The sequence below is a fragment of the Cucumis sativus genome, chromosome 3 (genome assembly GCF_000004075.3).
Source record: "Cucumis sativus cultivar 9930 chromosome 3, Cucumber_9930_V3, whole genome shotgun sequence".
Classification (NCBI taxonomy): Eukaryota; Viridiplantae; Streptophyta; class Magnoliopsida; order Cucurbitales; family Cucurbitaceae; genus Cucumis; species Cucumis sativus.
In genome coordinates this window covers 12,894,839-12,918,577 of record NC_026657.2, presented here as the reverse complement: position 1 = coordinate 12,918,577, position 23,739 = coordinate 12,894,839, and the positions used below count along the sequence as shown (strand labels likewise).

Below are 23,739 nucleotides of genomic sequence, written 5' to 3'. Positions count from 1 at the left end.
AAACAAAAAATGCTAAATATATTTTACGGAGACCATTCCAATAAAAACAAAAAATCACTCATTTTACCTAAATACTTTTAAATCTATTTTTTTCCTAATTTTATTTTCAAACTATCCTAATTATCCAAATCACCCAACTATATCAAAGGGACAATGGAAGGAAAGTTTTTCTTTTCTTTATTTATTGCCCAAAAGCATTTTAGAATTTATATTTTTTCCTCACAACCCTAATATCATAATTAAAATTTATATCAGACACATTCATTCACATCATAACTACAAAATATGTCAATACATACAATCCATTGATATTTTTTAAAAAATTATATGATAGAATTTTAGAAGGATAGTGTTGGTGATAAATAATTAAATTTACCTTCAATCACTAGCTTAAGCTTTTGGATGAATAAGTCATCTAATATGGTATAAGAGTCAGTGGTCCAAGGAGGTATTGTGTTTCAAGCTCTGCATTGTCGTTTCCTCTTCAATTAAAATCAATTTTCACTTGTTGGGTCTTTCAAATATTTCAAGTCCACAAGTGAGGGGAGTGTTGGTGATATATAATTAAATTTACTTTCAACCAACTAGCTTAACCTTTTGAATGGATCGATAGTATTAAAGTTTTCAATGGATTTTTGTTGCCACCACCACCCAATGTTCTCACTTGATGGTATAAGTCGTGTGCATCATACATCACTAACTAGTTGTAACAAAAATGGTAAAGATACCAAATACTTGTTTCTTACTTTAACTTAAATTTAACAACAAACCTCGATAATTTAAATATATATTTTTTAATTTCAACTTAATTTAGTTAATGCACGAAAAATGACAAAATAAATTTTGAAATCAAATTAAATCAGCGATAGAAAATGAAGAAGATGGAACCAATTCTCTCTTTTATTTAGTGGGTAGAAATGGATTGAAGATTTCCATTATAAAAAGTGGCTTTAACAAAATTTTAGAAGTTGATGCCAACTTTATTGTGCTCTTCAGAATCCCAATACATCCACACTCAGCTGCAAAATCATAAGATGTTCTAAACTCTTGGGTACCTTTCTTAACCATAAGATGTTCTAAACTTTTGGGTAAATTTCTCTACTCCTTCCCTACAATCTCCCACAACTCTCTTTGCTCCCTCCTTCATAGCCAAGCTCAACTCTGCAGTGCTCTGTTGCAGCTCTTTTGCTGATCTATCTGCTCTTGAAATCGCCCCATTCTTTAGTTCTTCAGCCTGTTCTCCAGTTTTTGAAATCCATTGTCTCAAGTTTGATACCAGTAAAGCTATCTTCTGGATGATCTTCTCGATTACATCTCTCGATTGCCCTCTTACTTCTGCAGCCATTCTTTTCAGCTTCTCCATTAAGTTCTCGGCTCGTTCTGTAGTTTCTTCGACTGTGAACTGTTTGCTAGAATCAAGCCAGGTATCACCAGCAGATTCTTGTTCACGGAGATCACTGTCGACGACTACTTTGATGCCACGCTTTTCCCAGCGATCCCTAGCCTCTTCAAGGGCTTTTGCTTGTTCTCTTGCTTTTTTTGCTTCATCCTCGGCCCAAGCTCTGCGTGACAAAATAAAAGACATGGTGATGGAAGTAAAGTGGCATGGTGCAGGTTGAAAATTTTCATTTGTAGGTAAAACCAGTTAGCTTTCCATGGGGAACAAGATCTTCATTGAAAGCAGAAAAATGGTTCAAATTTCAAAGGAACATTGACAAAAGAGGGCGTTAAAATAGCTTTATGAATGGTACTGGAGCTATTACTTGGTTTATTCACCTATTCACCTTTATAACCACAATTCCTAAGACGATTCCCTAAGAATAAGATAAACAAACAAACCCAGGGTCTTTCTTCTCACCTACCAAATCTTTGTAAAACCAATGATTTCAAGTTCAGTGTCAGCCTCAAACACAAAAAGAGCTGCAAAACCTTACCTGGCCATGGACAGCGCCTTTCTCTCAACTTCAAGCTCATACTGCAGGCGGGAAATCTCTTGATTTTCAATTTCAGCTTCTTTCCTGAGTTTGTTGATTCTTTCCTTTTCATAGGATACCTCTACTTTGTTGCTCATCAGGCCTTGCAACTGCTCCTCCAACTCACTCCTTAACCTTGAAAGAACTTCCATTTCAGATTCAATAGAAGCACGTTCCATCATCAACGCAAGACCTTCTCTCTCTCTTTCTGATCTTAATCTTTCCAATTCTTGCTTTGCCTCTTCTGCCATTTTCTCCACAGCCTCAACCTTCTCTCTTTCAATGGAAAGTTCTTTCTCAAAGCTGGCATTAATATCTTTCTCAACTTGAGCTACCAAAGCACTATGCGCAGCAACAGCATTTTCTGCCATTGATTCAGCTTCAATCCTTGCAAGCTCCTCACTTACTATATCGGAAGCCTCCCCAGTTGCAAGAGCAATGGCAGCTTGTGCTTTTGTTACAGGCTTATCTGGCTGGAAAAGCCTTGTATATCCTTTAAAAATCGAAGTTAGTTTATAAATGGATACGTCAACTACAAAATTTAAAATGAATTTTGTAATGAAAAAAAGTTTTACAAAGCGCAATTATATGCACGTACCAAATGCAAGAGCTATTATTCCCTGTTCTCCTACAGAAAGATCAGCAACAAGTGCAGGACAAGCATCTGGATGGATCTTATCAGTATCAATAAATCCAGAAACTTGGTGGAGCATCTGCAATATCAGTCAGCAACTTTGGCAAAGATGAAAATCATATAAAAATTGGAAATTTCAAAGTCAGACTTCAAAACAATTTGACCTTTCTATCTGCCTCTGGCAGCTGTCTTTTTTCAAGGGCCATCTTCCAACTCACAAGATCTTGACGTGACAGGAGGCTGCAGTTTTAGAAAGATTGTATATAACTATTGAAAAATAAAGATGAAGAAAGATTCTACGTGGAAATCCTAGTACAAGGAGAAAAACCACAATATATATATTTCTTATTATTTTATGATAATCATAAAGGTACAAAAAGGGGGAAATTTTATAGTCAACACAAACCTAATTAAAAAAATTAAAAAATAGGGCAAAGTAAATCTTAACTACCCATGGGCTTTCATCAAGCCCAAGCCCACTATTCTAACAATAACATAAACAATTTAGCTCGTAGTATAGTTGATGATAAACAAAACACAAATTTTAAAGGGAAAAAAAGGCCAGTCAATGCAATTGAGAATTTTAAGAAGTGCCAAGATTTGTCAGCAATGAAAAGTTTTTGCATAAATCAAAATCGTTCATGAGAAATTTAACATTTTTAAAAATCACATGTCCATGCACTCTTTTGAAGGTAGACAGAAACGTTTGCAATCTTTAAAAGCGACACACAGGGTAAACAACATTGAGAAACCATTAAAAACTGGATAATTTCCTATTAAATGCAAAAATATATCAGATGATTGACATATTTAATTAATTACTGGAGAATAAATAATGTTTGTGATGGACATTAAAAGAATGTAAACCAGAATAAAGGATAAAATGGAAATAACCTTTCAGGAGAGAAATATAAGGGACCCTGGTCTTCGTCCAATGAAGAAGAAATATCATGTCTAGAAAGCTTGCTTGATATCATTCCAGCTTCAGCTAAACCTGAAAAATATAGATGAATTAGAAGATGTAATAGAAAAGCTCAAATCCTAAGAGTCAAATATCCTACTGACCTTGAATAGATGCAAAATCAGGGTCTTGGGGTGTAATATCATCAAAAGCAAGCTCGGTAACATTCTCTATATACATTGCTGGGTATACTTTAGATGTTGTGTTCCTAGGGAATAAAACAATTCCATTGCTTCATTAGTTATATTCAGGTAAAATCATAACCAAAAAAGTTTACCATTTGAATACTCAAGTCCAAATCCTTCAGAGAAAGCTGCAATGACATTTAGAATTACCTAGAGAGAGCACTGCTTGCAGACACCAGCCAACGAGCATATTCCCGACGAGTACATAGATCACTAGGTTCAACATCAACTTCAATCACCTGAATAATTTACAAGCTTAAATACATTGGATTCAGTCAAACAATTATTAAGACAGCAGGTAGAGTAGGATATACTAAGATCAAATAAACAAAATGGATATTCTGATGCATGCATCTGGAGAAGCGTCATACAGTACCTTTAAAACTTGCAGTGCTGCCAAGGCTTGCCCCTGAACCTGATCCACTACTGCAGGAATTAGGACCTTGCCAGGATGTGTTTTAACAGCAGCAGAAACCAAAGGAGCAGGAACACCTGCAGAAGAAAATGAAATCTCTTGTAGTTCTCGTTTGGCAGCAGTACCATTCATGATAGTTTCATGATTTTTCTCTTGATCATCTGCAAGTGGATAATCTGAGATAGAGACTAATGCTGCTTCAGATAATTCACTTTCTAGATGCTGTTCTATGCTTGGTGCATTATCCTCAGATGAGAATTGTTCAATTCTGCTGGGGCTCGAAACTCCTTCAGATGATTTAGCCACAGTCTCTCCGTCAAATAATCCTGATTCCTTGGCTGTGTCGCGAGATATGCTAGAAAATCCTTGCAATGAAGAATCTGTAATTTCATCTACTGGATCAAGTGTCTCATCCTGGTTGCCAGAAATATAGTTTGATGAACTATCATCATAAACTGGTAACTTCTTAGAGCCGAGATCATAATTTTCACCAGTGTCAGGTCTTTCATCCCGAATATCAGTTTTAAGGTTTAATGAATTAGTATTAGAGTTAGGCAAGTTGTCTGGTTCATCTTTCAATATATTCATTTCTGGTTCAGAAGTTGAGACTTCTAAACCAGGATGGTAGTTGTTTACATCTTTTAAACAAGAAGCTACGTTAGTATCAAACTCAGATTCAGGTGAGATAAGTGAACTCAAACTTCCAGGAGCAACTGATGTAACATTTAGTGAGGAATCAGATTGGAAATCTTCTTGCAAGGAAGCAACATTATGGACATCGTTATTGCTGGATGAAGATTCAACATGATTTTCTGCCAACTCCTCAACATCAACACCGTCACCAACTCTATTTTTGTTCAGAGTTTCTTCATTTTCTGTATATGAAGAAGAGTCCTCTTGATTACCTGCTTTACCAGCGAGAGTTTCATCATCTGCATCCACACTAGTATCTTCCTTTTCATCTTCACCAAGCCTATCAGTTCCAGTCTCGGAGTCCAACAATAATTCTTGCTGCGTACTTAAGGCTTCCATTTGTGGCTTTTGTCCTATGAATTATTATATACATATTTGTGAACTAGTCAGATAAGAACACATCTAAACTATAATTATTGTAAGGGGAATAAGCAAGAAAATTTAGATTAAAGAATCTGGGACGGTAGACAAGGGAATCAATACAAAGCCATAAAGAAGTTTACAAATAAAAGGAAAACGTTCCTCCAGTCACTTCACTCTCTCAACTACCAAGTTCGTTACATCCACTTCGTACAAGAAAACTACTTACTGGAACTATTCTGCTTGTTTATTGACCATGCTGCAAAGGTGATTCCGGAGACGAGGATGAAGCCAGTAATTCCAATCCCCACGAATCCTGAAAGAAACTACTTCAAAACCATTACTGAATAACTGATATAGAAAAACTCAAAATTTAAAAGATCACTCGAACACATAAGGTTAAAAATTCTAAAACTACATGTTTAAATTGTTTCTAGGAACTAAATTACGCCACTAAACATCATTACACAATAACCAATCAACGCTTCAAGAACAAAAGGACTCTCCCCATGGAATCCAAATCCACCATTTCATCAGAACCACATTGACAGCAATAGTGCCTTATCATATAGAACTAAGATCAACGCAATCCAACATGGGGTGAGAATAATTTCCCAAATAATTTAAATCCTGTATTGCCAGCTCTCCTCCAAAAAGAACAAGTTAATAGAAAATAAGAGGTCCACAAAATATTCGGATTCTTGTTTTCCCCTTCTCCACAACAATCAAACAGACTACACCAAGAAAAATCATAAAACCAAATTTAAGAAGTGCAGTAAGTACCTCCAAACCACTTCTTTCTTCGCAAGTCCAAACCCTCCCCTTGGGAATCCGACTCCGACCACCCAGAGAACCCATCAGGCGTAGACTCCGATCCAGCAAAACAAACTCCAGTGCCACGCCGTCCATTTCCTCTATCAAATTTGACGCCATTATGAACAATAGGATGACAAATGACGCGGAGTCGAGGATCCAATTTCCTAACTCTCGCCCGAACAAGAAGTGAAGGGAATTTTCCGCAGTTGTTGCAATTGAGAGCGAGACGAAGCTGAAGAGAGGTGGGTGAACACGTGGGAGAAGTGGAAGCCATGAAAAATCCTACTCCAATAAGCAGATTGAGTAGGGTTACACAATCAAATTGAAGAAGAAGTATGAACAAAAGGGTTTGAATTCAGGTATAATTAAAGCTTGAAATTGGAAAAAAGAAGAAACCTTTGAGGTTGAATTACAGAAAAGTATGACGTAAAAATGTTTGGAGGGTTAAAGGAGAGAAGAAAGGGGACGACTTTTTTACTTATCTTTTTTATTATCCAAATGGAAGAAGATGTCTGTTTATTATTCGATGTTTGAAGAGACAAATTAATTGGGTTTTTATATTTTTGTTATAATTTTGTAAAATCAAGGGGTTTTTCTTTGTCCATGCATGCTACTTCATAATATGAACAAAAACATCCTTATTCCTTAAATAATTAATTGGAAATGAGGTCTCTTAAAATTAATTTAATATGCAATCATATGCCAATTGACCCCTTCAAAATAAGGTGTCTTTCGCCTCTTCACCATGGGTCTCTCATCGCTCAAGGGAAGAAGATATCACGCTTTTGGTAGACTCATGGATGATTGAACACCTTTGGGTTGAGTGATGTTAGACTGCTTAAATCTTGTTGCAAGGCTTGATATTGGGGTTTTAGCTGTGCTATTCGAAATTGTAATAGGATGATTTATAATTTGCCAAACCATACTATTGTTAACTTTACTTTGCATACGTGGTTTGTTTTCTTCTTCCTCCTAGGTTTCCATCCTTGTTGAGTCAGAGATAACAGAGCCAAGTTTGACTCTTTGGTTTAATATATTAATCTTTTCCTCTCAAACGAACCCTTCAAAATAAGAAGAAAAACCCAAACTCAAAAGACATCTTTGCGCAAACAAAACTTTATGTCAAATAAGTAATTTTGGACAATTTTGTTTTCCACTCTAGAGTCCTTCCAAGATATTTTTTATAGAAGCAACATAAAAAAGAAATCAGTGATCCAAAGGGTTTTGTATTAACAAAATGGACTGTTTTTAGGTTGACAACAATTTAGAGTAAAAAAAAAAAGGTGAAATCTTCCAAACCCTCTCCCACTTGACAAACCGACCCTACTACAAAATTTGAACATTACTATTTAGAGTTAGAATTAATAAGTCACAAAATCATTATGGAGATTTATTTTCCGGCCAAAATTTAAAGATTTTGATTCTTCAAACTTGACAAGCTAAATAATGAGCAACAGAATTTCAATTCTAAGGACAAGAAGGAATATCTATTCATTTCATTTTTTTAGCACTGGTGAAGTAATTCCAAACAAATCCTTAGTGTGATTCACTTGATCTGGGGATAACATTTTCCCTGAGCATGCAGCTTGTTCTGCGAGCAACTGTATAGACCAACGAATTTATGGTAGCCACAAAAAAAAAAGGAGGGGAAATATTATGTCTAATTTTAGCTATGAAACATACCTCAAAAAACACAATTGAGAGAAAAAAATCAATACATTTTCAACTAGGCAATTCAGATTGGTGGGGAGATATCTTCGATGTTCAACGGGTTTCTCAATTATAGCAAATAAAATTGTGAATACAAAAGTTCCCGAATTTTATAATAATCCTCACATAAAGGCCCTTCAATGACAACTTGCTGTGTACCAGAACCACCGCCCTGCATAAATTGAATGTTCTATGTTTAATGTTTATGCTTAGAAGCAAAGCAAATATGTATTTCGTTTGTGGCATGAAGCTGAAACATGGTTCAAATTCAATAAGCAACAGTAAGAGTCACATTCAAATTTATTTATTTATTTTTCTAAGAAGTTCTAACCTTTTGGCTTGCATCTGTAACCTTGCGTAGGGTGACATACTCGCCACATCTCAAAGCACCCCCAGCAAATTCAACCTGCAATGCATATAGAACGGTAATATCGTTCACTTTTCTTATTAAATTGCAGATTTTAGTGTATATACATATTAAAAAGGAGATATTTGTTTTCTTTCGTAGGGGGTCCATAAGCAAAGGTACCTGTATTCCCTTGCTGGCAAGAAATTGTTTGAAGTCGGCCATTTTTAAATCACCAACAAGAACAGATTTATGAGGCGCAGGAGCCTTGGAGAGAGGAAGTAAAGACAACGTTCCATTCTCAGTCTTCCCTACTTCAGCATCGAGCCAAGTGATTTCATAATCTCCTAGCTGTATTTGAAATTACGTCAGATATCAAAGGGAAGACTGCTTACAAAAATACAAAATACAAGCTAATTTTGGAAGGAAATTTGCATGGATGCCAAAAACTTTACCTTCTTAAACAGCACATTACTCATCAGCTTCTCTGAAAGTTGTACCTGAAATTCAAGAATTGGAGATCTTTTAGTCTCAGTATATGAAATGATAACCTGAAAAGGAAATGAAGAGTCTTGACTGTACCTTATACGCACACAAATCAGAAGTAACATCAATCGTTTCTTCAATTTGAGGGGCATAGACATGGGGGCAGACATTTTTAAGGCAATGTTGTTTAAGATGCTCGGTTGCCTCTGCGGTTCCATGCACCAAAACCTTCAAATAACAATGTAAATAACTAAGCAAAATCAACCGGTTGAATTGTTGATTAAAGTGGTTTTTGTTGTAACAGAAACATGTATGGTGAAACAACAAAAAACTATGGCAAGTACATGGGATAAGGAAATTTAAAATCCGATCAACTCAAAGAAAAATTCTCAGAACACACCAACTTAGCTTAGATGAACAAAACTTTCTTCCTACAATCTATAGTAATAAAGGCACATGCTTATTCATGCACAACACAAGTGCAGTTGTAAGAAAACACCATACAAGCTTCAATGGAGCAACGTGGGAGAGTATTGATTTAATTGATCTCCCATCTGAACGACCTTCAAAATCCATGTAATGCAATGAGCATTTAACTTGGACCTGGAAAGGGAAATTGCAGAAACATTTATTGCTTCAGTCAATAGATAAATAACTTGATGGTATCATCACATTGATCAAAGGAAAGATGATCGACGGAAAGCAAAATTAAGCATTTCAAGAAAAAAGTAATTGATCACAATATATTTGTATATATTGGTGACAGTAACATTAAGTACGCATTTGTATGACTTCGGCCGACCAATATAAATGTTAACAGATATTTAACCGGAGATTAACTTACTGTCAATTCATTAGATACAACTTTCGAAGGCTTCATATCTAAAATCAAGTTAGCAGCAGTTTCGTCTAGTTTTCCATCAACGTCCCCACCAGCCTGTAAAGAAGTAATTCATCCACAATGACAAATAACGGACATATAATTCAAAGTTCATTTGACTGTGAATTCTACCAACTGTATGAATTGGCTACATGGATGCAGTTTGATTTTTACACGGCTGTTTCCAGTGAATTCGATAACAGTTCTTTTGCTGGTATTTTTCGTTACTCTCAATGTTGGTTTCTCTTCAATAAAAACAATAACAGACCCCCCTGCCCACCCCTCCCCCCCCCCCCCCCCCACCACACACACACACAAGGAAGAAGGAGGAGGAGGCTGCTCAACCAACCATATGAGAGAAGAAAAGAAAAAGAATCTAATTCTCAAGACCCAACCCGAAAAGGATATTGCATTCCAAATGTTAATTAACAAATTAGTTTCTATACTTTTGTTTTGTTACTTTCAAAACAAAACAAATCATCCTAAATTAGACTTACTATATGAACCCACAACCTATCAACAATTTAACATTTCATTTTAGTCAAATCATCTTACATGCATTGCTGCTTGGTCCATGTCTTCATCCTTAATTACATAATCGTCGGGATTGATTACTTCACCAAAATCATCCCACGCAGAGGTATTTTCATAAAAGGGAAACATTGGAGCAACACCGGTTGAAGGAGGAACAAAACCATCAATTAATATGTCTCTGTATGCACCTCCATGTGAACTCCCGACTGCAAGATACAACCAGACAGCCAACCAATTCCACTAAAAATTAAAACAAACGTTAAAAAAATTTCAATAATAAATAACTTTCATAGGCATGAATGGGGAATTGCCACAGTTTAAACCACTAGACACCCATTAGCCAAATATGAAGAAATCCAGAGAAATTTTACAATAAAGTGAAAGAAAAATAGAAATTGATTCAAAGCAAATAATAAATCACAGATCATTTGACGATTCCAGTAAATACAAGGATACTCTTTTCCAGTGTCACTGAAAGGCATGCTACATGCATGTTCAGAGGACTAAGAAAAGATAATGAGACCTTCAACTAAAAAACCAGGCGTTGTCCAATAGACCCTACATAATAGATAGGCCTCAGGGATAACTATAGTATTTCTAAACCATGTTAAAGGATTCAATCTTCTCCATTAGTATTTAAAACTAACCAAAAAAAATTTAAGATCGAAGTAGAAACCTGAAACATCAGAGTGGCAAAGTAATAACATGGCTAACGTATCCATGATAGGGTTTGAGGAAACATTCTGCTAAATATTTCATTAACCAAATTAACTAAATCCCACTTTCACTTAAAATATATTTTCCAATTCATTAGTAGATTGGATGTCCATAACGTCCTTACTGAAAAAAATTTCACATGTCCAGAAAACTGCAGTTATCAAGCATCATATTCATACCATCTGGTGCTACATTACTGCTAGCATCGATGATCATTGGATCGCCAGTATCATTATCAGCTCCATGAGATGCTTTAGATTGTTCCTCTTTAAGCAAACTAGCCTTAAGAGCTTCTTCCTTTTTCCTGTTTTGCTCTTCTTCATAAGCAATAAGCTCATCTCCAGTCAAAGGGACTCTCTTAGACACAGTTACCTTAACAGCTTTGGGAGGTGGATCAGCTTGAAGCATGCGGGCCAAAGTGCCAAACTACATTTTCCAACTGATGGGGTTATGCATTCACAATAAAGTGTAGAAGTTATAAGAGTTAAAAAGAAACATGCAGGTCAGCGAGTACATACAGAAGGTGAAAAAAGAAAGAAATAAAGGAGGGAAAAGAAATTATGTTTGGATTTCCAAGCGCAGTCAGATCAAGACATGCACAAGGCACTAAGAGTATACTTAAAGTAGACTACCACCGAGTAACTGACTATTGTTAGAAAAACCATTTACTAAAAGATTAAAGCAAAAGAAGATTAGGCATATCCTTGAAAATAAACAAAGAAACTCTGAATAAGATTACTTAATTTTCTATCAAGATGAAACTCTAGTCCTGTGGAAGACATTTTAAAAATGGAGACAACGGCATTTATGCAAGGGTAACAAATAAATTTTGGAGAGCAGTTACTGAGATCCAAGGAGTGAAGATAAATAGAAAACCAAAACAGGAAATGTCACTGGAGGTCTGGAGTGCTAATCATGTAAAAAAGTTACTAAAGAATACCTGGCCTCTTTCAGAAAAAAGGACGAGGTTTTTGGCATCCATTGCCCAGTCAACAAAAATGTCATGTGAGTAACCAGCTTCCAAACTAGCCATTGATGCTAGAACAACCTATAAGAGAACGCACATGGATGTCAACTCAATTAAACCTCATGCAAAAGGAGGTAAACGTTAGGCAAATTAACAATTTGTTGCAATCAACCTTTGGACCATCTGGAGCATTATCAAGTTCACTTTTGTTGATTAGAAGGGTAACATGTCTGCAAGATTTAAAACAACAGCCTTGTAAGAGTTCCAGGTTCCATTTGTATCACTTCACACGGCACTCTGCTACACTAAAATTATCTCAATTTCTTTAATCAAATTATCTCAATTTCTTTAATCAAATTATTTCAATTTCTTTAATCAAAGGTAACTAGAGCATGTTACCAAGGGTGAAATAGTTTAATCAAAGGTAACTGCACCCTGTTTCTAACTCCATTCTTTTTAAATGAATTAGTTTCCTATCAAAAGATAAAAACGCAACACTTGAAAGAATACTTACTTGAGAAGAAAAGCGTTGTTCCGTGTGTGTTCAAAAGACTTCGCTATTGTATCACTCATCCACTCTAGGAAACTCTTGATATAATCAATTGTGCTGGATGCAACGTAAGTTAAAAAGAAAATGGGATAATTTAAACTTTCCTCTTCCCAGTACTGCAATAATCACAATGAGATAGTGAATATTACTGCTCAACCAATACAACCAAAAAGTTCTAAAACCAAAAAGAGAAGAAAAAACAAGAGGATTTTTATCTTTCCCCAACTAACCCATTCCAAAATTTGAATAAGCTCCAGCACGCGCCCAGCAGTATCAACAGGAAGTAAGACATTTCCATTAGCTCTTAAGGTCTTCTGAATAGTATCTATGTTAATCAAAATGGTAGCTTTCATCAATAATTCTTGGTAAAAATGACTAAGCATCCTTAAGGATTTTTAGAATACACTTTTTTTGCTACAAGGCAAGAAATGGAATCTCTGACAGGATCCTACATACCTCCAAATTCTTTGTCCTTCTGCCGTCTGTAAGGCTGATTATTTAGAGCATTATAAGCATCAGTTATCAATACAGCAGGTCGCACAAATGACTCTAGAATGGTTCCATTCAGATGCCTAAAAGTAAGTTAAATAAGTATTGTGCATTAAACTTTTGTGTGAATAATCTTTACGTAAGTGATAGTGCATGTAACAACATTTACTACACCTTTCCTTGCGGTGGTTGAAGTCAACAGCATATATAACATCTTCTCCATCCTTCGTTATCTTCCATAGAGTTCCCCCCAATAGATGCCCAGCCACATGAGGTGCAATAACTATTCCCTCTCCTTTGCCTGTGATAAAATATTAGAGAAAAAAGGGAGGGGAAAATAGTTAACCACAATTTACATGGTATCACATCTTACATTGCCTTCATGTATGTTTTTACTTATTCTCGATGAAAGACGGTTTCTTCATGAATAAAATTCAGAGTATCACATCGCTACATGAACTAGGGAAAATGAACAATTCAATTTATGTAGTGGGCCATGTATTAAAGTAGGATAGCTTGACACCCCAACACTAATTGGACATTCAAACTCAATTGTTAAATCTTTTATATATATATATTAAATATAAATTGTTTAATTTTAAAGGCCTCTTTAATGTCTGACAAAATAAGTATAAAAAATTAAGCACATAGCACATGTTTATTTAATTTTGCAAAAATGACAAGAAAAGGTCAATTCCACCTAATACACTTGATACACCACTAGTACACACTGCTAACATACACTTAATAATCCTGGGATTTACACTTGATGGACTTGAAATACCTCTAGCTTAATACACTTGAAACCCTTCTAATAAACATTTGATACACTTGATATACAAGTGATACACATTAAATATACACTTGATATACAAGTGATACACATTAAATATACACTTGATACACGTGATATGTACATAATATAAACTTGGTACACATATGATACACACTTGAAATACCAAATATTTGAATTTATGATAAAAAGTTTTAAATTTATGTTAAAGGATTAGGAGAAGAAAAATATATATTTATTGTAAAAATACAAACCATAAACACATATTATTATAACCCAAACTAAAATAATCTACACCTTAAACACAAACTATTATAATTTAACTATAATAACCTAGGACTAAAATAACTCAGTCTTTACCTCAAACCCTTCCTAAAAAGTGTTTAATGTTTTTTACCTGAAATTAATAAAGATCAACTTACAAAAATGTCACATTGCTTTATTTATCCAAATGTCATTAGGAGTATTTACTTAATTTCCATTAAATTAAAATCCTTTAATATTTTGTCATTTTCAACATTTATGTATATAAATATGTGTATCAAGTGTGTATCAGTGCATCAGGTGCATCGGGTGTATATAGGGTGTATCAAGTGCATTGGACTTTCTTTTGCCATATCTGCAAAATGAAAAAAGTGTGACAAGCTAGCAAATTCCTAACTCAAATGCCATACAATTTCCCTAATTTTAAACACTATGCAAACGTCGAACTTGGTCACGTGAGCTTGTAACTCAAGTGAGTGCATAGAAGGAAATGGAACATGAACACAAATTTCTGTGTCGGGTCTAATAGGCTTCATTTTAGGCCAGCCCGTTTCAAGCAAAGAGATGGGCCGTGTGGTTTCGGCGTAAGGCCACATCGCACGGCCCTTAAAGCGAAGGGGAACACGTCAAGCTAGCTCACGTAGCAACGACAACCTCCTGCTCTTTGTAGGCACTAGGCAAACAAGCTAAAGCACGAGGATACAACAAAATAAGAGAGCAAAAGAATTTATGAGAATAAGAGACAAAAGCTTTGAAGTATAAAGAAAAAGTACACAAAAGGAGGGGTTGATAAAGGAGATCAAATATCAAACACTTGAGCATATCAAGGGTATGGACGTGTTCTATACCAATTTTTCTTATAGAATAAAGATAAATATTTCTATATGGCTTTCCAATCCTTTAATAAGCTTTTTTTTATAAAATGTAGCATCTTTGGAAGCATGTCGTTGGCTTCTTTAGTTTCCTATAGATGACATATTTTAACTCTTATAGTTGCCATGTATCAGTCCTGTGGTTCCTCTTTTTTTTTTTAAGCTCGAAAAGGGACAGTAATTGCTGTAACATGTCATGTGGCATGTTTGTGCTTCCCAGAAGAATGATTGAATGGTTTTCCAAGATACATCTGGCGGGGTCATCAGTATCACCACTACACAATGATTAGGAAAACAAGAGAAAGAGGGATTGATTAACTTTGATCGAACAATAAACAAGAACAAGAATAGCCACCTGAAAGATGATGATTCTGGGAGTATGTTAGTCTGGTTACAACTTGGAAAGCAGAATCGATATCATCCAGTGTAAATAGATCAAACTCTGACACTTGCTGCAAAGGGGAAAGGGGACGTTTCCATATGGAAACACCCAAAGACAGTTAAGAAGAGCCAATTTAATGAAAAGCTATTGTAAATGAAACACCAATTAGGAATCCATGGTAAATTTGTGATGTAGAAATTATTGTTCTGACTTGAATAACAAAATAAATCCGCCAATCAATTAGCATCCATGTTCTAACAAAATACATAATTTGGATCTGCTAATGATTTCCCACCCTCACCCAACCACATGCAATAAAGAAAATATAAAATCCTTTAAGATAACATATAGCAAAAATTCAAGGGTGCAAGCCCACATATATTCTTGTAAGTGATGAGTTACCTGTATAAGTTACTGCATAAATATAATACTTAAACTAACAAAAACTTGCAAGGTCACTCATCACTCATATAATTGTAGGAGTCTGCCACACTCTCAAAGCTAAAAAAGGACTCCTTCCTTTACCGCACTCCAAGCTTACTAGAGCAAGATATATTCTATAGGTCGTACAACTTGTCCTTGAATACTAAAGAAACTTGAGGGTAAGTACTTATTTAAAGTTCAGTAAGTAGTGGCTTGTTTTGATTTGGTTAGTTAATACATTAAGAACCAAATTACACGGAAAAGCTTTACCTTCCTTGCGATGAACTGGTCATACATTGTAAGGAGACCCAATCGGTACACGGGTTCAGTGGAAAAAACTGGAGCAGAAAGTCCAAGTTGTTTCATGGCATAAGGAAGGGCCCCTAGGTGAAGTGTATCAGGATGTGATATCAAAACTGCATCAATCGTGGATGCCACCCTGAAATACCACAATTACGTATTGAGAACGAGAATTAAACAAAATGTAGCCCATTCCTAGAGAACCCTTTAAACCAATGAGTTGCTATTGATTCCTATCCTTCTAATCCACAAAAACTATTCAATTCAAAAGTAAGTAGAAGTTACAATGAAGCATTTCAGTGATTTTCTCAGTAACATAACACGTTTCAAAACCGGCAAAAACAGCTAGGTATCACCGATTTCCTTACGTAGCCAGTATCAGTAAACTTTCACATGCCATTCAGTAACTTCGATACATGGGAAGTTACGAATTGAGCTGAAACAAAGAAAATTAGGAAAAAATGCTGAGAAAGAGAACCTGGATAAAGGTTGAAGAAGAGCGGGATCGAAGTGGTCGTTCCAACCACAGTCGATAAGGAAGTTGAAGTCATCAACGGAGACCAAATAGGATAGAGGATTCTCATTGTACACTCCACAAAGAGGTGTCACCTGAACAGAGGTTCCCATTGCTACGAAGCTCTCTGAAGCTCTCTGCAACTCCCTTCGTTTTGGAGGAAGAAGGAGGTATTAGGGAAAATGAAAAATGGCGGGGTGGTGTCGTTTTTTCTTTTTCTTTCTTCTCTATCAAACCACACGGCGTCGTTTTTGCTAGATGTGAGATTCTGGGAATCCTTTCCTCTCATTTCTCTCATTTTTTTTTGCTTTTCTTGAATTTCGGAGACTACGACCCTGATTTGAATTTAATAAAAATTACATAAGCTAAGTGAAAATTATAAACAATGATTTATATTACTGAATTGCTGTCAATAATTTAGAGAATAGCTAACTTTGTGTAACGTTTCATTGAAAGATAGCATTAAAAGATAGTAAAGTTTTGCCAAAACCTAACATAATTCAAATGACATATAGCTATGGTAAATCACAAAATTTGCAATTCAATTCTTCCCCTTACACTCAGAATAATAAACCAAGTCAAAGTTAGTTGTTACACGTTTGCCTTAAAAATGAGCTACCACAACTATATTCAGTTAACATCTATCTTCATACCATTACTATTTTTATTCCTACATTATTACTCTAAAGTTGAACTTTTAAAGCCTAAACCAAAAATGAACTTGGCTTAGCAATGTTAACATAAGTTCAATTCCCACCCCTAAGTTCATTCAAAACAATGTTGGAACTAAATCGGATGGTTCACACACAATGTTTACAATCTGGTATGAGAATCAAAAGAGAACAGTGTTCAATATATGAACATTAGGGATGGATACGCATACATCAAATGTCCCTAGATACACCCCCATTGAATTTTCCATAATTCTCTTTCAGAAGTGGGAATGAAGTCGAAGAGTTAACTCTTTTTCCCTCCATCCACACCATAATTGAAGCATTTTCTCCCCTTTTCACTAATGAGTTGGACATGTAAACAGAATTTTTGTAAAGGGCGTTCAATTTCATACAAATGACAAAATGTTTTGAAAGGATAAGCATTTGATACAGAAAATGACTTTACAACTCATATTCATGAACAAAAGGGGTATTGCACGGAAGATGAGGTGAGTGTTTCAAACTACTTCTACGACTTTATCATTGGGGTTCGGCGAGGGACCTTCCCATAACTCCAAAAAATCCTTCCTTATCCAAGATATTGCAATAACAGGTCCTAATGTAGAAGGAACCTGCAGATAACATTATGAATACATGAGTAAGAAGCGGACAGGTAACAGTAGAGAAGAAACGATGCATCGGCAATTAACAACAAACGCACGATGGAGAAAGTATGAGTGACAACAAACAATAATCCAGAAAAAAAAATTGTTGTGTTTATAAGGTATGATTGATCAAGGGGATCTCTTTATCTCATTTTCAAAATACTCCAAAAACTACCTAGAAAAAATGTCAGTTTTAATGTATTTATAAAGTATTTATAACAACAATAACTCGGATGTAAAATGCCCAGACAAGCTCAACTCAACTCAACTAGCACCTTCATTTCAATTTTTACTTGTCAAATTGGATGAAAACGTCCAATAAACCTACTTTTGTAATTCAGTCTATCTTTCAAATGACTCCCAAAAAGAGAAAGTCTAGGACTCCTACATCAGATAATCAGCTTTCTTAAGGGTCGTATTGTCAAGAGGTCTCGGGTTCAAATACCCCACCTCCAATTTGTACAATAACTAAATAAATAAATAAAATAACTTGGATGTAAAATGATCCAAATTTCAGAGACTCTTTCATAATCCCAAAAGAAGACAGTTGCAAATATAACAATACGCTCCAAAGTACTGGCATATATAAATGATGTAAAAGAATTTGTAAATATAGCAAAATTTAGATTCAACTCTCGGGCTCTAGCAATAATGAACTATATAGTGGATATGAGTCTATTAGCAATTGAGTCTATCGTGGTAGATTTTGCTATATTTGCAATTCTTAAAAAAATTGTTAAATGCTTGATTATTAGCCCTAACAGTACGACCCATCTCAATTACCCAATAGCAAAAGACCTACGAAGCATGTCATATCAGATCTAATGTGTAAACATATTGAAAACATAATATTACAATTGCAGATGTGCATATTCAGATTTTCAACCCAAAATAAATCTTTTTATGTTTATGGTAGCTTTAATGTATTATTTTATGAAGGAGAAAATTTACAAGAACAATAACTTAGGATGTAAAAAAATCCCAAAACTCCAAGCTCTCTAAAAATGTCACTTAACTAACTAAATAACTTCAGAAATGTGGAGAACAACAGAGAAGCATAAATCTCTTTCCAATAATCTATAATCCTTATAAGAATATGCATACATGAAAGACATAGAAAAGATGAAACGGCATTACCAGATACAATAGAGCGGGTTGAGGTGAGTGAGTTAAAACGCCAGCTGCTAGAGCGGTCACCAGCCCAATGGCATATCCAGGCAGGGCATACCAAATGTACTTGTGGCCCCTTGTATGGATATCTAAGAGATTGACTGTATCCCTACTTTTCCGATGATCGAAACAGAGAACTAGAGCTAGAAACATGGCAGGAATTGCCTACAATGTGAAAAAACCAACGTCAAACAAAAACCACCTTAGAAAAACAGTGCAACTGATCAAGACAGAAGAGTAAGGAGAGGTAACGATCACACAACAAAATCAAATGGAATAGAATTGACAGCAAACCTTCAACAACATTGTATCAAGTTGCTAGGGGATGTTTAAACTGCCAACTGCACTCGAACAACATTATCCCTAAAGTTTTTAAATAATCCAAAAAGATTTTTGCACCTCCTACATTCACCGGATTCAAGATCAAACACTATGTTGAATCCTCAAGCATAAAAGCCACCTCAGAAGGTTAACATCCAAAACAAGTAGCTCAAGTTTTACTGAGAGCAAGCAATGGCTAACAATGTCAACACTGTAATAAACCAGATGTAAGAAGGTCGGACAGTTTTTTTTCTCTTTTTTTTGTTGGGGGCGGGAGTAACCAATTTTCACCAGCCTTCAGAAAACACAAGCCACAGCAATTATTTTTCCTTTTGCTTTACTGTGTTTTAAATCCCCCCCCACCCCACACCCCACCACACAAGTAGTATAATCCATAATTGAAGGTCTCCTCTATAGTGGCTGGGGTATTCCACTTCCTTTTGTGTATCAATTATCAAATAAAATCTATTGTTGCTAAACAAAAGTATATTGGCATGAAACTACAATTAGATATGACCATATAACATTAAAAAAAGAATAAAACCTACAACGACAACAAACAATCAAACAAACAAGCTAAATACCCTAACTTGGCTCTTGGTGCTCATCTAAGGCTAGTGGCTTATTGGCAAAAAGAATGAGGCATCACATTTTCTTTTCTTTTCTCGAAATAGATTAGAAAGAAATGGAAGAGTTCTTAAGAATGATAAAAGATCCACTGGGCACTTTCAGGATGCTTTCATTTCATAACTTGGTGGAAACATATACTCCTTTATGTCATTGTAGTTTCGAAATGCATTGAGGCTTTCATCCCCTTTGTAACGTCATAATTTCAATTACATCAGATGTTTCTATTAAACATGTAAGTACACACAAAAAAATGTGATTCTATAATACTTTTTGGGTTCAACATTATGAGATGAAGATTCAAACCTCTGTTTTTTCAATCAAGGATAAATGCTTTAACAACTGAGCTATCCCAAGATTGCAGTGATTCACAATATTTGTTTAACTCGGATGACAAGGATGTATTTTCATTTTATAGATATAAAACCTTACAGAAATAAATCCCTAAATATCCAGATACAGGCAAGTAACAAGGAATTCACATATTGACCTGGATTAACATTGTAATTGTATTTTAACAAGAGGCAGCTGATTTCACGAAGTCTTTCTAATGAAAGATGAGATAAACAAATGGATGTGCAAAACTGAAGAAAACAAGAGTATTGACAACTGTTGCTGGAGGAAATTACATGAAGAAAGATAGTGGGAGGAAATACAATTGCATACCATATCACCAAGTCCAAGCATCATGAAATCAGTGGCATTTTTTCCCGGAATGACTCCACCAAGTAAGTTCCTTGGAAAAACTATCTTGACAGGCAACTCCAGCTTCTTAGTTATCAATTGAAGCCCAGGAAGACTCAGACTATTAGCAACTGTGTGAACAGGATTTGATGCTTGCTGAGTTGCTACAGATACCATTACATTTGCCCCAAAGAATCTCTCAGAGAAGAAGACCCAGAATATATCATATACAAAGAGACAAACTAGGAGCATTGCACATACTTTAACATTAGGGAGACGTACATGGCTGACAAATGCAACACATATTGAAATTCCTAACAAATTATTTAGTATCCAATGCCCAGAAACAAGCCAAGCTGCAACTAAACCAAAACATGCCAACAACAATAAGCCTTGAATACGTGTAAATGACTTGGAACAACACCTTGATACATAAGGATCAGCCAATCCAAACTGGGACTTCAAGTAGGCCATGTAAGGAGATAAGCAGAAGAAGAGGGATGAAACAGAAGCAACTGCTGTGAATGCAGTAAGAAGTTGGGACACAGAAGAAAACAGGTAGAACATCAAAAGCAAACTGCAAGAACTCATAACTGGGATCATTAGTGCTTGGGATCTGTCTAAGGTAATCGATGCTTCTGAAAAGTCACGGTTTCGCTCCATTTCCTTCCCATAATTTAGGGCCCGGAAAGCAGATCCAAATGTAACAGCCACTGCAGTCACAATGAGAGTGGCAGGTGCAGGTTCAAGTAAATATAGAAGTTTCCATAAAGACTCCATAATGAACTAATTGCAATTCTCCAACTTCGTTGTCAATTTTAAAACTCCTAAAACTGTAAATTTGGCAACCAAAGTTGCATTCTTTCTCTGATGTAAGCTTGACCAGAGAAATTCATGCAACCTGCAAGACAAAAGGCAGTTGTTAACTAAATAAATAAAACACACACACACAGACAAATATACACTTAAACAAAAGCAAGAGTTATCTTCAAAACAAACATGAAAAAGAAAGAAAGGTCCTGCCTGCACGACCATTTGATTTGATACTAGAGGATAAGTGGAAATGTCCAAATAATATGCTGAACCGGGTTGTTGAAGAACCTTAGGATAAATCGTTTGTGAAAATGATTATTTACAAGTCAAGTGATGATGATTGTAGATAAAGTGTGAATAGGATAACAGAATTTCCGTAAGAAGGCAGATCAAATTGTTCCATTCAAATACATCAAGAGATTTCCCCTTAACTCAAAAATCTCTTGAAACATGACTCAAATATGAAGAACCGTTTAAATGCTCCCTTTCAGTGATCCACTCTTTAAGGCCTCAGTGACAAGAGTACTGGCATAATGGGATATGCAATAAACAAATGTTAAGAAAATTCTAAAATAATCAAAATACAATCACTTTCTAGAAAGATTGTCATCCATAGCTTTTCATTTCAAACGAATAGCTCTGACAATCAATCCAGTCGGTTCCCATACAGCTCACCACTAAATCATTAGACAAAATGCAAAATGAGAATTACCCCAAAAACCAAAAAATTATCCATGGTCATATCATCTACCAACCGTCGTAAGGCTTCAAATATTAATTTCTCCGAAACAATCCCTCGTTTTCCTCAGTAGCCACGACAAGAGGTCAACAAGACCTGGAAATGCAACTCCCATTACGCTTCCAATTGAAACACCGGTCAATTGACAATATTCATCCGGAGACAAAGATATATCTAGGGTATAAACATTAAAACAATGAAATCCTACGCGTATTTGTAGCGATAAAAAGCGCATACATAGAATCAGATACGTACATAACAAGCGATCAAAACTGTAGAAAGAAAGGAAGATTACAAAATTAGGGTTCGTGAAAATGGGAGGATTAAGGAAGAAGACTGACCTTGGACTTTGAAGCTGTTCGAACTCAGGAGGATCCCTCTTAGCCACACTGAAGTTTGATCAAACAAATCTATTTGCTCGAAGTGGGAAAGCTCAATGGTAAAGGAAACTTATTTCGCTAAATTACACAGTAGCCCTTTTTCGGATGTAATCTAAACACCAAAGTATTTGAATTATTATTGTTTTTCTTTTCCACCTAATTACTTTCAATCAATATTTTAAAAATATTTATAAAACTTACCAAAATTTCAAATTTATCAATAGATATCCATAGACTTTTTCTTTTCGTTTATACAATAAAAGTATTTACAAATTAAAATATAGAAAAAATTAGTTTTAATCTCCAAGTTTTAAGTTTTGTTTTGATTTGATTCTTATATTTAAAATTGTTATTCTTTTATACTTATTTGGGTGACAAATGCTCTCTCAATAGATGAATTCTTTCCATTTTGGTAAGTTGGACAGAATAGTTAGAGAAAATTCTTCAATCATCCAAAAATTATTATCTAAATTCCTAAATACTAAATAATTCGTATTTGAGGACTAAAATCAACATTATTGTAATGATTCGATTTTCCAACGCTCTTTTAGTCAATCTGGTGTGACAATTATATTTTTGATGTATTTTGTGAACATTTTTTTATGATATATGATGCAATTAAATTGTTGATTCATCTCTGGCATTGATGACAGATTTTTAGACAAAAGAAAAAAAAAAGTTATATATCAAGTTATAGTATATTAGTCATGGGGCATGTTTATGTATTACAATGTTGTTTTTCATTAATAATACTTTATTAAGGAGAAACTGAAAGATACAAGATCATTCTAGTCAATAGGGGTGAGCATAATAGACTAAAACATCGAGTCTACTGACCAAATCAAAGTTGATCGATCAGATCGGTTTCAAAAAGTTTCAAATCGAGAATTTCTAAAAAGTATTTATAAGTGTTAAATCAACTCGACTCGTCTAACTGACATTACAAAAATCAACTAACCCCTACTCATCAATGTCAGAGTTAGTTTAAACATTTACTAAATCAATTATGGTCGATTCAGTAGCGGTTTTGTTAAAAAATGATTATGACTAACCACGATCACCCCTACTAAGCAAAACCAAGCTACATTGTTACAAAGCAGTTAGATAATGTGAAATAGGGAGAAAAAAAACGGGAGATATACTCACTACTACAAATTTGGTATTTTTTTACGCACAAATATTTTTTTTGATACAATGTTTGTCTTGACATAAAAAAATGAAATCTTGACACAGGTACAAAGTTTCCTTAGTGTTGTTGATGGTTCACAAACGTCAATAAAACTATCTCTCGATGAACAATAAACATCAAATATAACATATTAGGGTAATGTCCATCAACTTAGTTAGGTTTTCTTGATGGATGGGCCCTATTAAGGGATGAGTTTTCTTGTTTTGTTACGGTTGTCATCGAAAAAAATTAATA

At 35.1% G+C, this 23,739-nt stretch overlaps 3 protein-coding genes across 9 annotated transcripts; all 3 read right to left on the bottom strand.

Moving 5' to 3' along the window:
* Positions 1-873: 873 nt before the first annotated feature.
* Positions 874-6,545, bottom strand: LOC101215442. 3 transcript variants are annotated; one of them, XM_004140724.3, is made up of 11 exons: positions 6,005-6,540; positions 5,451-5,537; positions 5,074-5,214; positions 4,130-4,245; positions 3,904-3,992; positions 3,673-3,776; positions 3,502-3,601; positions 2,772-2,847; positions 2,572-2,686; positions 1,935-2,466; positions 874-1,562 (listed from the first exon to the last, which is right to left on the bottom strand). In XM_004140724.3, exons 1-11 carry the CDS (start codon positions 6,309-6,311, stop codon positions 1,061-1,063), a joined length of 2,169 nt encoding a protein of 722 aa, XP_004140772.1. In that variant the 5' UTR covers positions 6,312-6,540; the 3' UTR covers positions 874-1,060. The 3 variants fall into 3 exon arrangements, with proteins under 3 accessions (XP_004140772.1, XP_011651163.1, XP_011651165.1); XM_011652861.2 differs by having other exon boundaries at positions 4,130-5,214; positions 6,005-6,545; XM_011652863.2 differs by having other exon boundaries at positions 4,130-5,214; positions 5,451-5,547; positions 6,005-6,544.
* Positions 6,546-7,513: 968 nt separating this feature from the next.
* On the bottom strand, positions 7,514-16,467 carry LOC101215673 (cleavage and polyadenylation specificity factor subunit 2). Its single transcript, XM_004140725.3, has 18 exons — positions 16,229-16,467; positions 15,721-15,889; positions 15,001-15,097; positions 12,891-13,017; positions 12,684-12,799; positions 12,458-12,552; positions 12,192-12,343; positions 11,850-11,907; positions 11,651-11,758; positions 10,890-11,136; positions 10,015-10,199; positions 9,424-9,516; positions 9,084-9,182; positions 8,676-8,807; positions 8,549-8,593; positions 8,277-8,444; positions 8,079-8,153; positions 7,514-7,919 (listed from the first exon to the last, which is right to left on the bottom strand). The coding sequence occupies exons 1-18, from the start codon at positions 16,375-16,377 to the stop codon at positions 7,818-7,820; spliced, it is 2,217 nt and encodes a 738-aa protein (XP_004140773.1). The 5' UTR covers positions 16,378-16,467; the 3' UTR covers positions 7,514-7,817.
* A 623-nt stretch (positions 16,468-17,090) lies between these two features.
* On the bottom strand, positions 17,091-22,430 carry LOC101215917 (signal peptide peptidase-like 1). 5 transcript variants are annotated; one of them, XM_011652860.2, is made up of 5 exons: positions 22,278-22,424; positions 21,953-22,032; positions 20,367-21,285; positions 18,720-18,917; positions 17,091-17,549 (listed from the first exon to the last, which is right to left on the bottom strand). In XM_011652860.2, the coding sequence occupies exons 3-5, from the start codon at positions 21,162-21,164 to the stop codon at positions 17,436-17,438; spliced, it is 1,110 nt and encodes a 369-aa protein (XP_011651162.1). In that variant the 5' UTR covers positions 21,165-21,285; positions 21,953-22,032; positions 22,278-22,424; the 3' UTR covers positions 17,091-17,435. The 5 variants fall into 5 exon arrangements, with proteins under 5 accessions (XP_011651162.1, XP_011651161.1, XP_031737896.1 ...); XM_011652859.2 differs by having other exon boundaries at positions 21,910-22,032; positions 22,278-22,422; XM_031882036.1 differs by having other exon boundaries at positions 21,910-22,110; positions 22,278-22,407.
* Positions 22,431-23,739: the final 1,309 nt, after the last annotated feature.

Coding starts and splice junctions, on each gene's coding strand:
- LOC101215673 (XM_004140725.3), bottom strand. CDS start 16,377: ATGGGAACCTCTGTTCAGGTGACACCTCTTTGTGGAGTGTACAATGAG. Junction 15,098..15,720: donor ACCAGTTCATCGCAAGGAAG/GTAAAGCTTTTC, acceptor TCCCCTTTGCAG/CAAGTGTCAGAGTTTGATCT. Junction 10,200..10,889: donor CAGTAATGTAGCACCAGATG/GTATGAATATGA, acceptor TGTATCTTGCAG/TCGGGAGTTCACATGGAGGT.
- LOC101215442 (XM_011652861.2), bottom strand. CDS start 6,311: ATGGCTTCCACTTCTCCCACGTGTTCACCCACCTCTCTTCAGCTTCGT. Junction 3,602..3,672: donor TGATTTTGCATCTATTCAAG/GTCAGTAGGATA, acceptor TATATTTTTCAG/GTTTAGCTGAAGCTGGAATG. Junction 2,848..3,501: donor TTATATTTCTCTCCTGAAAG/GTTATTTCCATT, acceptor CTAAAACTGCAG/CCTCCTGTCACGTCAAGATC.
- LOC101215917 (XM_011652858.2), bottom strand. CDS start 21,164: ATGGAGTCTTTATGGAAACTTCTATATTTACTTGAACCTGCACCTGCC. Junction 18,918..20,366: donor TGCTTGGACTTGGTGATATG/GTATGCAATTGT, acceptor TTCACATTGTAG/GCAATTCCTGCCATGTTTCT. Junction 17,550..18,719: donor AACCCGCTCTATTGTATCTG/GTAATGCCGTTT, acceptor TGTTATCTGCAG/GTTCCTTCTACATTAGGACC.